A 16,208-nucleotide genomic window follows, 5' to 3' on the forward strand; every position below is an offset into this window, starting at 1 on the left:
GTTTCCTAAAAACAAAGAAACAAACAAAACCAAACCCCTCTGTCTGCAGCTTCCTTTTGACACTTCTCACGCATTAAACCTCTGCCTTACTGCTCTCCAGTGACCTCGGGCACAGCCAATTCCCGCAGCAAGAAACCGTCCTCCCTACACACACCCATTTTAAAAAGACATTTTTAATTTATTGTTGAGATTTTTCACATATGCATACAATGTCTTTTGATCATACCCCCTCCTAGCTCCCCTCTCCAGCTCTCCCTGAATTTCCCCCATGCCAACTTCACCTTCTCTTCCTTTTTAACAATAACCCACTGAGTCCAATTAGCGCTGCCCACACACGTGTGCCCTCAGCTCACCTGCCACCTCCTCTGGGTCTCTGAGGTCTTTTCTCTCCATCCCAATTTGTCAGACTCTCGCTTCAGCAATGTCTGATGTTTTTTCCCAGCATTCATTATCATCTAAATTTCTAATGCGTACTGCATTTGAATGTTTTTCCCCCTTGTGCTTGGCCTTAATAAGCATCCAGGCAAGGGTAGAGTCTTGCCTGAATCAGTGTCGGCAGCATCTAACAGTCCCGGCACAGTGATGGCTCTCAAAAGTATTTATTAAAAGAAATGAAGGGATGCATGTAGCCGAAGAAGAGTTATGGGAACCGGGGGAGCGGATCCTGCAACAACATACACTTAAATCTAAGCCGGCTCATAAATAAATTCAATAGCTGTACTCCGCAGCCCAATTCCATCTCGAACTTGCCCCGGGGATCCGAGTCACTCCCCTGTCCCAAGCGCCACTCATTGTCACTCCAGGTTTCAGTGTCTCAGCCCAGCTCCTCACTGCCCTAGTTCTGGTGGTGCTGTTTCTGGTGGCAATGAAACCAAAAAGGAATTCAGTGGCAGCAAACACGTTTCCCCTTAACCTGGCATGGTGGGCGGGGCCTGCCTGAGGTAGAGTCACCCAGCCTGGTAGTCAGTCCACCCCGCAGTAGAGAGCCAGACTGGTTAGGAGTATGACTAAATTCAGGGTGAGAGTATCCACCGGGGAGGCTTGTGGGGCTGGCACCTGGGACAAGGTGTCTGTCAGCATCGTGGGGACCCAGGGAGAAAGCCCTTTAGTGCCTTTGGACCGTCTGGGCAAGGAGTTCACTGCCGGTGCTGTGAGTGTTTGGGGGAGCAGGCAGTAGCGATGGTGGAGGAGGGGGCCAGAGGGACCACCCTCGGCATACTAAACATTCCTTCCTAGGAAGAGGACTTCGAGGTGACGCTCCCCCAGGATGTTGGCGCTGTGCTGATGCTGCGCGTACACAAGGCACCCCCGAAGCTGCCCCTCCCGCTTGGGTCCCTCCGGCCTGACGCCTGGTTCTGCCGCTGGTTCCAGCTAGAGTGGCTGCCGGGGGCTGCACTCCGCTTCCCGTGCTATCAGTGGCTGGAAGGGGAAGGGGACCTGGTGCTGCGAGAGGGAGCAGGTGAGGAGGCCAAAGAACTGACTGGGGATACTGCAGGGGCTCAGCAGTGGAGGCTAGGGTTGGAACTGGAGCAGCGAACTGGTGTGAACACCAGGAAAGGGTAGGGGGAGGAGGGAGGAGGGGGAGGGGGACTACACTGCTGGTCCCCGGGGTGAAGGGACCAGTGGGTGAGCGATAGTAGAAGGGAGAACATTTGGAGCCAGAGGTCAGGAGAGTATCATTTCAATCCACGTTCCCACCCATAGCCAAGGTCTCCCAGGAAGACCACCACCCTGCGCTCCAGCACCAGCGTCAAGAAGAGCTGAAGGCCAGGAAGGAGATGTACAGGTGAAGAGGGAGCTAGCCATTCTTACAGAGGGGCTGACTTAGGAGTGGGAAACCGCCAAAACAAGGACTAACATTGAGCCTGGACCCCAGGCCTAGCGGCGTTAGCAACAGTGGGCACCTGCGACTCGCAGGCCCTCTGACTCTGAACTTGTGGTTGAGCAGGGAAACTCTTAGCAAGCCTTTCGGGTGACTCTGGCACCCACTCAAGTTTGCAAACTACTGCTCTAACTAGCCATGCCCGGTGGCTTACTCCTTCTCCACCTCCCTTTGAGGCTGTTGTTTTCTCTCTTTCTCTCACCTGTGAGGTGCTTGCATTCTCTCATAAACACCGGCGGAACTGCAGACATTTCCTGGGGAACTCGGAACACGCCCCTGGAAATGAGACCCCCCCCCCCATTCTCTATTGTCTGCTCAGTGCAAAGAGTTAGAGGGGAGAAGAGCTACCTAAATGCTGTGCTCTGAGAAGGTGGGAATTGCACAGGAATGAGGGGCCCCTGAGAAGTAAAGTCAGCAACTGTACTCGGGTGGACATTCTCAAAAGAGCTTGGTGCTCTTAATCTTGGCTGCTTTCCGAGTCCTGGGCTGCTGGCTTTTGCCACCAGGTCTCTGGAGACCAAGCAAGCATCGACTCATCTTTGTCCTGGTGAGTCTACATTTGTCATGAAAGCCATGACAGTAAATCTCACAGAGACACCCAGGCGGGAGAGGGCAGATAATGAAATCTACCTCATCCTTGATGATGCGGTGTTAGGGAACTCATTCCATCTCTTTGATCTTTATTTTCTTTTTATTTGGGTTGTTAGGGGAAACAAATGAGAAGCGGTTAAGAACATAGCTAATAAAACCTGGGAGTGGAATTCTGTACCCAGTCAAGGCTCTGGGCTTGCCCTTCCGCAATGCAGTTATTATAAAAAGAAAAAACAGGGCTGGGGGTACAGCTCAGTTGGTAGAGCGCTTGCCTAAACAAGAAACCTCGAATTTGATCACCAGCACCACAGAAAGCAGATATGGTGACATCTGTAAGATGGAAGCAGGAGCATCAGAAGTTCAAGGTCACCCCTGGCTGTATTGTGAACACGGGGCTTAGTGTATATGAGACCCTGCCACCCTTCCCGAAAACAAAAACAAAACAAAAAGCCACTCGGCAACAAAAACTCTAAACTCTGAGTAAAAGTGTGTGGTTGGTGTTGTTCCTGTGTCTGTCTCTCTGTGTGGGTCCTTAATATTATAAATAAAGTGAGGTTTCAAACCCCAGCATTACTACCGTCTGGGTGCCAGCTAGAGAAGGCAGGCTCTCAGCCGACCTCATGCCACTGAGGCCCTGCTGTCTACCCAGAGATCCCAGATGAATCAAGTACAGAGTTATTTGAGACAGAGTTTGGCCACCATCTGGTGGCAGTATACTTTCATTGCAAACTGTCTTTTGATGTCAGAAGCTCAATCTAAAGGATTTTTCATTATTAAATTGTTTAGTTTTGATACTGTGGATTAAACCCACGTACTTTGCATTCTAAGTAAGCACATTCGTGATTTATATCCCCAGTCCTTTTATTTTTATTTATTTTTTAAAAGTTTATGCCTTGTGGTGGTGGTACGCACCTTTAATCCCAGCACTTGGGAGGCAGAGGCAGGCAGATCACTGAGTTCGAGGCCAGCCTGGTCTGTAGAGTGAGTTCCGGGACTCCAAGGCTAAGCAGAGAAACCCTGTCTTGAACCCACCCTGCCGAATTGTAATTACATTTTTCTTACAAGTGTATGTCTATGTGTGTAGAATATATGATATTCATATGGAGATCAAAAGGTGACTTGCAGAGATTGGCTCTCTCCTGCCATGTGGGACCTAGAGATTGACCCCAGGTTGCTAGGTTGACAGTAAGCAGCAATTTTTAATATATTTTTATCTATTTATTTTTTACTGGGGATTGAACCTGGGGCTTTGTGCATGCTAGGCAAGCGCTCTGCTGCTGAAGTGTGTCCCCAGCCCTGTGAAAGCTTCTGCGTGTAGAGAAAGGGCCTCCCCACATCGGCTTCAATTCCCACAAGCTATTTTCTGAGCAACCCCAAAAGCTTGTACAGCTTGTTGGGTCAGAATGTTACTATTCCACCAAAAGGTCTCTGGTTGTGGCTTGCATGATCGTGGGCCTTAAAGCCAGCCGCCTTAGGCCAGAGCAGAGTAAACCGATAGTTCCCCAAGCTGTGGAAGCTGAGCAGAGTGCCTCTAAATGCGATGTCTGCCAAAGCAACTGACTCCTTGGGGCTAACCCAGCTCAGGACTGCATCCCTTCCCAAGATGCATCTCCGTTAGGCTCCGGGTACTTCAAACAGATTACAAGCAGGTGTGTCAGCAGAACTCAGGGTACTTGTAGAAGTACTAACAGGGAAAATAGCTACCTATCAGGCCATGAACCGAGGCGATGCCCTCCCATTTCCCGATGCTTTTCTCCTCCCCTCTCCTCAGCTCTCCCTCCATCCTTGTCTTTCTCCCTCCTTCCCCTGCTTTCCTGATTCCCGGCTCCCAGCATTCACATCCTATAATCCAGATACTTAAGACACCCTGTCCATCCGTTTGGCTCAGCTCCAACCTCAAATTCCTTAAGGGGGACTCTAATTGACCGAGAAGTCTCTTGTGGGGACATGTGGCTTACTTAAAACCCAGTGAGCATGGGGGAAGAGTCTCAGGAAGGTCCCTGTTGGCAGAATGGGGCTAGCTGTGGCTCGGCCCCCCCCCCGGGGACAGGACTCTTCTGTTTCCATCCAATGGCTCCCCACACAGCCTTTGATTGATCATTTGCCTCTCACCTACTCCAGCTGGAAGACTTACACTGACGGTTGGCCTCGCTGCCTTGACCACGCGACTGTGAAAGACTTGGACCTCAACATCAAGTACTCCGCGGTCAAGAATGCCAAATTCTACTTTAAAGTTCATTCTGCGTGAGGACGCCACACTGTCCATTGTCCCCACCTCTGTCTCCTCTCTTCTATTCAGTTCCCTACCTCAGTATAGACACAGCTCACTCAGCCCTGCTCTAGGCATAGTTTCCTGTTCCACGGGGACAATGGCTGCCTTGGGGCACTGACTACATCAGGCGGACAGGGGAGGGTCTCCTGGAGCCCTGTGCCTTCTCACACTTCACGTGTCCCGTCAGGTTTACAGAGCTGAAAATCAAAGGGTTCCTGGACCGCACAGGACTCTGGAGGAGTCTGAGGGAGATGAGAAGGATGTTTAACTTCCACAAGACTCCTGCAGCAGGTGAGGCCCTGGGCCACGATCCGGACCTCTTTCTGAGACATCAGTTCCCATCACCACCAGGAGGCTCATAACGAACGACCACTTCACCTCGTGGCTTTAAGCAATCTCCTTGTCCTTCCTACTAGCCCTTAAAGTACCCCCCAGAGACAAAAGAAGTGGTAGGCAGAAGGGACCCTGACCTAATCCAACAGTTGTCCAGATAACTGTGACCATCTGTGTCTGTGGACAAAGGACTCACGGCAAAGTTAGGCTGTGGTTACTAATAACTGTGACCATCTGTGTCTGTGGACAAAGGACTCACGGCAAAGTTAGGCTGTGGTTACTAATAAGACTCAAAACCACATTATTAATGTTCCTTGGAAGATGTACTTATTAACACTGAGGGTGAGGCTAGGGCAGAGAGTGCTCCAGGGCGGGGGACAGAGAGATGAAGGCTCTGAAGATGGAAGAATAGGGCACTCATAAGAGAAAGAAGTTGCTGAGGCCGGCGTGGACTGAGCAAGGGAAGGGAAGTCAGGGAGAAGTCGTGCCCATGCTTGTGTGGACTGCAGCGGACTGGATGCTCTCCTAGGCACAATGCAAGGCTAGTGAGTGGCGGCCAGCTGGGGAACACTGGGTGGGTTGGCAGCCTAAGACCAAGCATGGAGATTGGCCATGGGGCTCCAGCTGAGGTCAGCAGGAGAAGGTGACTTCGTCATCACACATGGCTGTAGCTGTGTAGCAGTGAACTGGACAGAAGGGCCAAGAGACACCAAGGATGGAGAGTTCATAGGACTTAGTGGGAGGAAAAGAAAGTTGCTTCCTACGGAGTTTCTGGGCTCTGCTATGGACAGTCAAATAGAGATATACATGCCATTCCTTGGGATGCCCAGGAAGGGGGTGGAGGCTGAGCTGGAGGAAGAACCCACACTTGGGATGCATTTGAGCCTAGTGAGTCCCCCGGGATGGTATCGGGGAGATGGCATGATGATAGGCAGAGACTAAGATTTGATCTTTAGTGAACAGGCAGTAACGAAAGCCAAGGGATCAGGAGGCCACTGTAAAGAATGAAGAGGTACCCAGGATGGATGAGAGGGAATTTCATCATTCAAGGAAGGAGAATACCTGTATGAGCTATGGTGACTGGTCCCCGTGTCCCCCACCCTCCTGCAGAGTATGTGTTCGCGCACTGGCAGGAAGACGCCTTCTTTGCCTCCCAGTTCCTAAATGGCCTCAACCCAGTCCTGATCCGCCGCTGTCACAGCCTCCCAAAGAACTTTCCAGTCACTGATGAAATGGTGGCCCCAGTGCTGGGCCCTGGGACCAGTCTGCAGGCTGAATTGGAGGTGGGCATAGACTGCAAGCCCTGCCAACCTACACGAGCTTCTTCGTGCTCATCCCTATTAGAGACAGAGGGGACAACCACGTGTTACCTAACAAGAACAACCTCTCTCAGAATGCACTCCCCTTGCAATCGTGGGTCCTCTTTTTTCTGCCTGTCCCCTCCTTTAGAAAGCCAGGTACAGCCATAGCTCCCCTTTCTCCTGCAGAAGGGCTCCCTGTTCTTGGTGGATCATGGCATCCTTTCTGGAGTCCAAACCAATGTCATCAATGGAAAGCCTCAGTTCTCCGCAGCCCCAATGACCCTGTTATACCAGCGCTCAGGGTCTGGGTCCCTGCTCCCCCTCGCCATCCAGGTCTGTAAGAAGGCAGGAAACAGGGGGAGGGTCCCACTGAGTGATTGACAGACACTGACACTGCCTTCCTCCCCGCTGGCCCTACCCACCAGCTTAAACAGACCCCGGGACCCGACAACCCCATCTTCCTGCCCAGCGATGACAAGTGGGACTGGCTACTGGCCAAGACCTGGGTGCGCAACGCCGAGTTTTCTGTCCACGAGGCCCTCACGCATCTGCTGCATGCGCACCTGCTGCCGGAAGTCTTTGCCCTGGCCACGCTGCGGCAGCTGCCCCACTGCCACCCTCTCTTCAAGGTCAGTGGCTCAACAAGTCGGCCCAAGCCAGGCGTGGCGGCGCATGCCTTTAATCCTAGCACTGAGAGAGCTGAGGCAGGAGGATCTCTATGAGTTTGGGACCTGCCTGATCGATATAGCAGAGTGTCAGGACAGAGGAGAAGATGCTGTGGGACCTTGCGCCCATCCCTGGGCGGGGAATACCAAACGCCGTCACAAACTACAGCTCCTGGCCTTGCTTACTCTTTTCTGTGCTGCTCACAGGGTGGGAGGCTTTATGGGGGTAGGTCCGGGCTTCCCCAACTTTACCGTCTCCTCCCCTTGCAGCTGCTGATCCCCCACATCCGGTACACGCTACACATCAACACGCTTGCCCGCAAGCTGCTCATAGCCCCTGGGCAGGTGGTGGACAGGGTAAGCTACGCCTTTGGCAGGAGGAAATTCTTCAGTTGGAAGAATCTGGAGTTGTGGGGTAGGAGTGTCTCTGCTTCCCTAACACCAGCTTGCCCCAGCTTTTGAAGCAAGGTTCTGATGAGCAGTTCTTTCCCTTAGTCCACAGGCCTCGGCATTGGAGGATTCTCCGAGCTGATAAAGAGAAACATGGAGCAGCTGAACTATTCTGTCCTATGCTTCCCTGAAGATATCCGAGCCCGAGACGTGGAGGACATCCCGGGCTACTATTACCGGGATGATGGGATGCAGATCTGGGGGGCGATAAAGAGGTGAGGGAACCATCCCCAGGAAGCCACAGGGGCAGGGGAGGCAGGAAGACTGGGCGGGAGATGGGATGCCCTGGAGAGGTTTACGGTGAGGAGGGCTGGAGTGCATGACTCTGGGCAAGGAAGCTTCTCGGCCTGGATCGAGTTTGGAGCCAGTGACTGAATCCAGCTGCATCTTGCAGCTTTGTCTCTGAGATAGTCAGCATCTACTACCCAAGTGATGTGTCTGTTCGAGAGGACCAAGAGCTGCAGGCCTGGGTGAGGGAGATCTTCTCGGAGGGCTTCCTCAGCCGAGAAAGCTCAGGTACAGGGACCTCAGCCCTTGGGCCCAGCCCCACCCTCTGGCCTCTCTGTGAGGTCCTAAGATCCCCAGCAGCCCCCACCCCAGCCCAGCTTTCCCACAGGTATGCCCTCCTTGTTGGATACCCAAGAAGCCCTGGTCCAGTATGTCACGATGGTGATATTCACCTGCTCAGCTAAGCACACAGCTGTCAGTGCAGGCCAGGTAAGGGACGGTCGGGGCGAAAGGCATTGCCACGGAAGGGCCAGAGTCTTGTTCTCACTTTGCCCTCTCTGCCTTCAGTTTGACTCTTGTGTTTGGATGCCCAACCTGCCACCTACCATGCAGCTACCGCCACCTACTTCCAAAGGCCAGGCTCGGCCCGAGAGTTTCATAGCCACTCTCCCGCCAGTCAAAGCCACATGTGACGTCATCATTGCCCTCTGGATGCTAAGCAAGGAGCCCGGAGACCGAGTAAGTGTGGGGCTAGGAGGCAGGTTAGGCCAGGCTGGATAGGAAGTACACGTTGTTTCCCCTCCCTGGACCAAACTCAACCCCAACATCGAGCCCCCCACCACACTCGCACCTCACTAGAAGAGAAGACACGTGACCCTTGGCCATCTCACAGTAAGGATCAAGTGTCCAAATCAGATGACGAAAACTGTGGCTCTCAGCAGCGACAGCAACATGGCACTAGATGTTCCTTTAAATATTCAAATTAAATGGTCAAAGAACTTACAGATCACTATCACTTGGGAAAATGTTTAGGAAAGGGACAGGGGAGAAGCTCAACCAAAGAGTGTGACTGGGTTGGGGGACAAGCTGTGGCTATAGCCAGCTCAGGTGGGTTGCAGCTGCTCAGAAGGTGGGGACCTCAACAGCTCGACCCTGTGATTGGTCCCCAGAGGCCTCTCGGCCACTATCCAGATGAACACTTCACAGAGGATGCCCCACGGCGAAGTATGGCTGCCTTCCAGAGACAGCTGATCCAGATCTCTAAGGGGATTGCGGAGCGGAACCGAGGCCTGGCACTGCCCTATACCTACCTGGACCCTCCTCTCATTGAGAACAGCGTCTCTATCTAAAATCCTGGAGAAGAGGGTCCCGTGAGACCTACAGACCCCTTGGCCATATCACTCCAAGCTGAGTGTCACCCAGAGAAAAATGTCTTTCAAAATGTACGGGTCCCCAGGTGCTTCTCCAGGACAGCCAGGCCCCATCTAACTCACCTGTGAAACACAACTACACAACCAATAAAACCAAAGCAGACAAACCCAAACTCCTGCAGAAGACAGGACCTCACAGGACAGGGACACCGGAATGTTTGCAAACACCGAGGCTCAGCTCTGATCAAGGGCTTTGCTAGTTCAATTTGTTCGTGTCCCACTAACCATGGACTGTCACAGAATCCTGTCCCACTGCCCACAGTCAACGAGACCTCACAGTCATCACCTCAGACAGGCTTCCCGACAAAACAGGAAGCAGACCAAACAAAACCTACCAAGAGATCCATCGTCACCTACAGGCTGGCCTTAAAAATGAATAGAACACTGAGAAGGGCTTACCAAGAGGTGGACTGCCACCTACAGGCTCACCTTGAATAAAACACTGAGAAGGGGTCATTGGAGGTCAGGAACAAAGAGAAGGAGGGGCTGAACACTTGGCTCTGTGGTTAAGAGCACTGACTGCTCTTCCAGAGGACCAGGATGGCTCATAACTGTGTGTAATTCCAATTCCAGGGGATCACACACCCTTTTCTGGCCACCAGGCATGCAGGCATAATATCCATATACATAAAAATTAGGTTTGGGGTTTTTGTTCTTAAAAGAGGAGGTTAGACTACCCAGGCCATTTCTGCTTCTCCAAGCCTTCCCCAAAGTGGACTGGAAAGCAGGTCCCGTTTCCAGAGAATTAGGAATATGAACACACCTCTAATGCTTTGCCCTCGAAATTACATCTTCATTCTGGATTCCCAATATTTCATATACACTCTCTGGTTCTGGTTGTTTGTTTGTTTGCCTTTGTTCTTGTTTTTTTTTTTTTTCTGGCGCAGACTCTGAACACTACTAAAGTAGCAAATGAGCCATTTTGAAGTCACCTAGTGACTCTCATCTCTTATATTACAGGCATCAAAGTTCTGGGTCTTTGGTTTCATACAATTTTATGAAACAGTACTCAAAATGTAACATTTACACTTGGGCTGCATGCTCCAGTGGTTAAGAACACTTGCTGCTCTTCCAGAAAACCCAGGTTCAATTGGTTCAGTTCCCAGCACCCATGTCAGGTGGAACCTCTTCTGGCCTTGGCAGGCATGGTACTCCTGTACACATACACACATAAATTTTATATTTATATATATTATAATATTTATATGTATACACTATGTATATAAACCCGTCATTGCGTCCAGTAGACCCAGCTTCAGAAGGGCCGTGTGGTCCACCAGACATCTTTGAACTGCTCCTTCTCCATTGATAACGCTTTGCCAAGAGTTATTTAGACTTAGGCCTCTCTTACACCGTTTTTAGTTTCTATCGATACACAAGCCCTGGGGCAGGAGAGCTGGCTCAGTGGTTAAGAGTGTGTGCTGTTCCTCCAGAGGACCTGACTTTGGTTCCCAGCATCCACACCAAGTGGCTCACAACTGCTTGCAACCCTAGCACCAAGCATATTCCATCTCTGGCTTCCACGGGCACTTGGACTCATACGCAGCATGCAGACACACATACCTGCATGTGCTTATAAAAAGTAAAAATCAAACCTTTAAAAATAAATGAACAATTCCTGATTACTTAAGCCAAGCTGGGGTGGGGGGGAGCGGGGAGGAAACTAAGTAGATTTGAGTGTGGAGCTGTTAAACGCTGCAGTTTCAGGTGAGAATTGAAATTTAGCAAGCAGTTGGGGGCACAAAAGTTGAAGCGCACTCTCCTTGGCCTTGCAGTGGGAAGAGGGAAGTCCTGTTGACTTCTTCCCTTCCTCTTTTGCCTCAGGATTCCAAGTTCTTGAAGGGGGATGTTTTACCAACCTTGAGTGCCAGGAACTTGAGTGCCCAAGATGAGGTTGCCCCCAACATTTCCCAGCCAAGGGTTGGGTTAGGTTGGGGCCGTGTGACTGAGTCTGGCCAATGGACTATGAGAGGAAGAAGTCCAGGTTGCTTCCAAGACTAGCAGTTTCTAGCTGAGGCACCTCTTTTCCATTTCGGGTCCGAGGCTGCCTTGCAGGCATGTGACGTGAACTCCAACCTTACCTCTGTCGTCGTAAGCTTGGGAGGACAAGGTTAACAGCCGTGGTGGCCAGCACGGCAGAAGTTCTCAGTGAACACATGCTGAATGCAGAAACTGATACCCAAATAGTTCCCAAATCCCTCTAGTGAGTTTCTTAAAGGCGGAACTAGAACTTATTCAACTTTAGATGCCATATGCCCAGAAACATCCAACCACTGTTTTAAATAATAATAATAAGTGGATGGATAGATGGTAAAGATGGATAGTCTCAGGGCTGGGGCTCAAGGAGAACACTGAGATTGTCCCTTTGGGTAAGATCTTTGTTAGGAGAATTCTTAATGGTTTGGACAGACAGTCACAAGGTGGGGGCTATGAGGAGAGTTCAAGCCCCCATACCGTCAACAGCAAGATGGAGACTTTGATGAAAACACAGGCCCATGAGGCAGAGTGAGGGTCCCTTCCTATAGGCCTCAGGAGGAAGGGAGGGGTTTTATGCAGCCAGGCTGTCTGTGATTCCTGGGCAGTGGGGTTGGGGGAATCCCAGGTAGGAATGTACAACACTGAGAACGTACAGGAAGTGAGGAGGAGGGACATGTCCGGTTGAGGTGTACTCCTGAAATGAGAAGGGGAGGAGATAGGTCACCACTGCCGCCAACAGCCCTGGGATATCCCAGGGAGTCCGGCAACCTGAGTTCCATAAGTTTCCTTGGAGAAGTGAGAATGAAAGTACTTCTCTGGAATCTGGACCCCTGACTCTTTCCTGACTCACGGACAGGCTCTTACTAGGGGCTCGCCTTTCCTCTGTAGCAGCTGTCAGAAAGAGGCTGCAGGTGGGCGAGGCCACAAGAGTCCACACCCTCAAACCTAACCTGGGCACATGGATGAACTTGTGAGCGCTACTGTGCTCCAATAATAAATAGATTGTTTTGATGTTTGTCTTTTAAGTGTGTGTGTGTGTGTGTGTGTGTGTGTGTGTGTGTGCATTTCAAGACACAGTTTCTCTGTGTTGCCCTGGCTGTCCTGGAACTCACAGAGATCTACCGTCTCTCTGACTCCCGAGTGCTGGGATTAAAGGTGTGTGCCACCACTACCTTTAACTTATAATAAAATTATATATTTTAATTATATGTATATGCGTATATTGTTTGTACACCTAAGTGCAGTGCCCAAAGACACCAGAAGAGGGAATCAGGTCCTCAGGAGCTGGAGTTATAGTATTGGCTTGTAGCCCCCAGACCTAGGTCCTATAGAAGAGCAGCAAGTGCCATTGCTCTAGCCCCTCAGCATATATCTTTTGGGATGAACTATCATGTACGAGAAGGAAAGAATCCAGTGTGTCTCGGCTGTAGGAATCCAGGCAGGCAGTGTCCACCCAAGCTTGAAGAAGCTGCCCCTGCCTTCAGTGCAGGCCCTGTGAGGCTGTGGGCCCTGTTACAACAGCAGTGGAGGAATAAACAAAAACAAAAACAAAAACCTGGCTTTGTCTCAGCTGTTTTCAAAAACCACTCATTTTGGAGAACACATAGCTTAGCAACACATTAGTAGTCTCCCACTAGCTTGCTGTGGACTTCTCCTTTGCCACGTGTGCTATCAGAGAAGAGGGAATGGCACCTGAGAAGATGTTCCCATCAAATTGGCCTGTAGGCAAGTCTGTGTGCATTTTCTTGCTTAGCAACTGATGTGGGAGGGCCAGGTCCACTCCTGGCAGCAGCATCCCTGGTCCTGGGTGGTACAAGAAACGCAGCTGAAGGACTAGAGAGTTGGCTAAGTGGTTAGAAGTACTTATTGCTCTTGAAAACGCCTGGGGTCTGAGTCCTAGCACCCAGGTGGTGGCTCACACCTTTCTGTAACTCTAGTCCCAGGGGATTCAACGCCCTATTCTGACCTCAGCAGGCACCGGTCACACATGTGGTGCACAAACATACATGCAGGGAAAAGACACAAACAAATGAATTGTTTGGAGGGTGAGCTGAATGGGAACCCGGAGAATACGCAGCATTCCTCCCTGGTCTCTTCTTCAGTCCTTGCCTCCGCATTCCTGCCTGAGTTCCTGTCCTGGCTTACCTCGGTGACGGGCTGTAATGTGGAAATGTAAGATAAAAAACACTTCCCTTCCTGAGTTGCTTTTTAGTGTGGCATTGTTCACAGCAACAGAAAGCAGGTGAGGGTACCGCGGAAATTGTAGGCTAAACTATCTTCCAGGGACCCAGCAGCCACTCCAGCTGCCGGTAGTGAAACTCTCTTTGGCCCTTTATTTACATCTGCTCAGTGGGTGACTGAACAGGTGAGACGGGTTAGCACCTCTGCCTTCATACTGTGTGATCCTTCTTTGTTGTCTTAACCTACACTCAGATTCCAGCCAATTCTGAGTATACACACAATGATCATTTGAGAAATGTTTGCCCAAGACAAATTTGGGCGAAGCTTGACCTAACTCGGTCTTATCTCTCTCTTCCCGGGTCAAGGCTGACAAAGCACCCCATCCACCAGCGCCAAGAAAGGAAACAAGAGACCGTGGGAAGGAGCAAAATGAGATGGTACCCAAGTTCCCGGGAGATCCGCACCTAGCTCCAGGAAGTACGGGAATACTCCTGGTCTTTGTTAGCCTTTTCTCTCACGTCATTCCCCACCCCATGGCCATGAGACAATTTCTCTGCAGTTCAGAGTCTTTAGATTTACATTTTTCTCTTATTTACACTTATATGCCACAAATGTGCTTGCTTACCAGACCAGAAGGGTGCCAGGTCCTCTGAGACTGCAGCTATGAGCAGTGGTGAGCCTCCTGTGTGCTGGGAACTGCACTCAGGTCCTCTGGAGGAACACTAGGTGCTCTTAACCACTGAGCCATCTCTCAAGAGTCTGTCTGGAAGAAAAAGTTTCCATTTCTCCATTCTTTGGTCATTCAAAAAAGTCTTTCTTTTCTCATTTTTTTCTTAGACATTGATTTCTCCATGGTATGAATTTCTGGACCTGAGTTCAGTCACACTAAATCGCTTACAAACACACACACACACACACACACACACACACACACACACCACAACATAGCTAGTCCTTGGGCTCTTGGCCGTGGGAGAAGCGAAGGTTGTTACAGCCAACATTTGCCCAAGGAAATGATGAGTTAACTTTTCAAATTAGTGGGCCCACGGGAACAAAGATATTCTAAAGAGACTTGTGCCCTCCTTTTGACTGTCAGACAACTGAAATAATGGTACCAAAGGAATTTCAGATTCCCCAGGAATCTCACGCTGGGAGAAGGAAAGGGCTGGAAACTTGGTGCAGCCAGAAGAGGAACTTGTCTACCAGGAAGAGATTCACACAGTCTGACAGATTGTCAGACCACCTTGCAAGAAAGACGGAGCTGAGACAATGAAGGCTAGAAGGACCACTGGACCAGGACTGCACAGGTCTGCTGCTCCTTGCCCTCCGTTTAAACCTAAACCTCTGTCAGGACGCCAAAGATGGAGCAGTGCACGACCCATTCATTCGTTCTCTTCCCGACATGCCACAGTGGAGATGTAAATCACCCCCTCCCCGAGATCATTTACTTCATTGTATAAGACAGGGTCTCTCTATGTAGCCCTGGCTGTCCAGCACTTACAGTGTAGACCAGTGTCTGCCTCCAGAGGGCTGGACTTAAAGGCATGCGCATGCGCCACCACGCCCAGCTCTTTCTGGGGCTTTTAAGCAGTACTGCAGAACAAACTAGGGCATGCTAAGTGTAGGAAATGGGTCTGGGATCACACACACACACACACACACACACACACACACACACACACGACCATACACTCCAAAGTATTTCAGCAATGTAAAAGGTTTGACTTCTGAAGAAGGGCACAAGCGAGCAAGTACTCCCAGTGGGGTCTCACCAGCCTCTTCTCTCTAAGGCGACAGGGATTTTTGTACCCACGCTGAGTGCCAGAGTATGGCCTGCCTCCTATTCCTACATGACTGGCTAATTTAACACAGTGTTGTTGATCAATAGGAACGCAGCTTTCGAGCACAGTGTACAGTCTTGAACACATATTTTGGCTTCAGGAAAATGCTGTCGCGGGAGGATTTTCACTGTGGCGTTTTTTTTACTGTTTTCTTTCAGTGTGGCGCGACTCTCTTCTTAACTGCTCATAGAAAATTCCGTCTGTTTCTTTCACATTCCCCGCACTGAGCAAGCACTTTTCCAATTTAGCTCTTCCCTGGCCCAACAGAGCTCTTTCCCCATTTTTAAAAAAATATTTCTTTTCTCTTTAATTGAAGACAGGAGATCAGGCCCACTTTTTGGGACTTCCAGGACTTCGGTCAGCTCTCTAGCAATAGTGAACAGAAAGGGGAAGACTCATCCACAAGATTCTCGAATCAGGAAGTCTGACGAGGGGAGCGGTTAGGTGCAGAAGCCAACCATACGCTCCTTGCCGCCCCAGGAGGCAGTGGGTGCAGCACTGATGAAAAAAGGTCAGGCTGGTGGGCACAATGCGGCCACACCTCCTCTGCTCTGCCCTGCTCCAGGAGAGAGGAGAGTGGGGGCCGGGAGGGTGCTCACAGTATATGGACGCTTTTCCCCTGGGTGAGGTATCAAGCCAGAGAGAATCGCTACAGTAGCTTGTCACCCTGACAGACCATGGCAGGCTGCCTGTCCTCTCTTTTTATATCAGGCTCCACTAACAGTTGCCTTGGCCACCGACCTTCAGCTGTGAACAGGAGGTGACACTTTCTGCAAGATGCCGAAAGGCAGACCTCAGTTTATTCGCCGGAGCGCGTTCCGCGCTAGGCCGGCAGTTCGGATCAGCATGTTGCCAGAGAACACCAGCTGCCTCTGGATCGCACCGCAGCTGACTCGAGAACAAGAAGTGGCTAAGGGAGGAAAAATGGATATTTCCCTCACGAGGGGCAACAAAGTGCCATGTAAACCAGTGTGTGGAGGAAGCCTGGGGGAACGACCAGTAAAAAGAATTTACTGACACTTTGAGAGACTCTGTTCAAGTGAGCAAGAGAGCAAAG

General features: G+C 50.7%; 1 protein-coding gene across 3 annotated transcripts; it reads left to right on the plus strand.

Annotated features, from left to right (window-relative positions):
• Positions 1-1,003: 1,003 nt before the first annotated feature.
• On the plus strand, positions 1,004-9,071 carry Alox15b (arachidonate 15-lipoxygenase type B). Of its 3 annotated transcripts, XM_050162725.1 has the most exons (14): positions 1,004-1,150; positions 1,237-1,459; positions 1,705-1,786; positions 4,595-4,717; positions 4,933-5,036; positions 6,189-6,361; positions 6,566-6,712; positions 6,805-7,008; positions 7,315-7,401; positions 7,540-7,709; positions 7,889-8,010; positions 8,111-8,211; positions 8,290-8,460; positions 8,892-9,071. In XM_050162725.1, the coding sequence occupies exons 1-14, from the start codon at positions 1,004-1,006 to the stop codon at positions 9,069-9,071; spliced, it is 2,034 nt and encodes a 677-aa protein (XP_050018682.1). The 3 variants fall into 3 exon arrangements, with proteins under 3 accessions (XP_050018682.1, XP_050018683.1, XP_050018684.1); XM_050162726.1 differs by lacking the exon at positions 7,315-7,401; XM_050162727.1 differs by lacking the exons at positions 7,315-7,401; positions 7,889-8,010 and having other exon boundaries at positions 7,540-7,699; positions 8,114-8,211.
• Positions 9,072-16,208: the final 7,137 nt, after the last annotated feature.

Source organism: Alexandromys fortis, unplaced genomic scaffold, assembly GCF_014885135.2.
Source record: "Alexandromys fortis isolate MF-2015 unplaced genomic scaffold, M_Fortis_MF-2015_v1.1 scaffold_84, whole genome shotgun sequence".
Taxonomy (NCBI): Eukaryota; Metazoa; Chordata; class Mammalia; order Rodentia; family Cricetidae; genus Alexandromys; species Alexandromys fortis.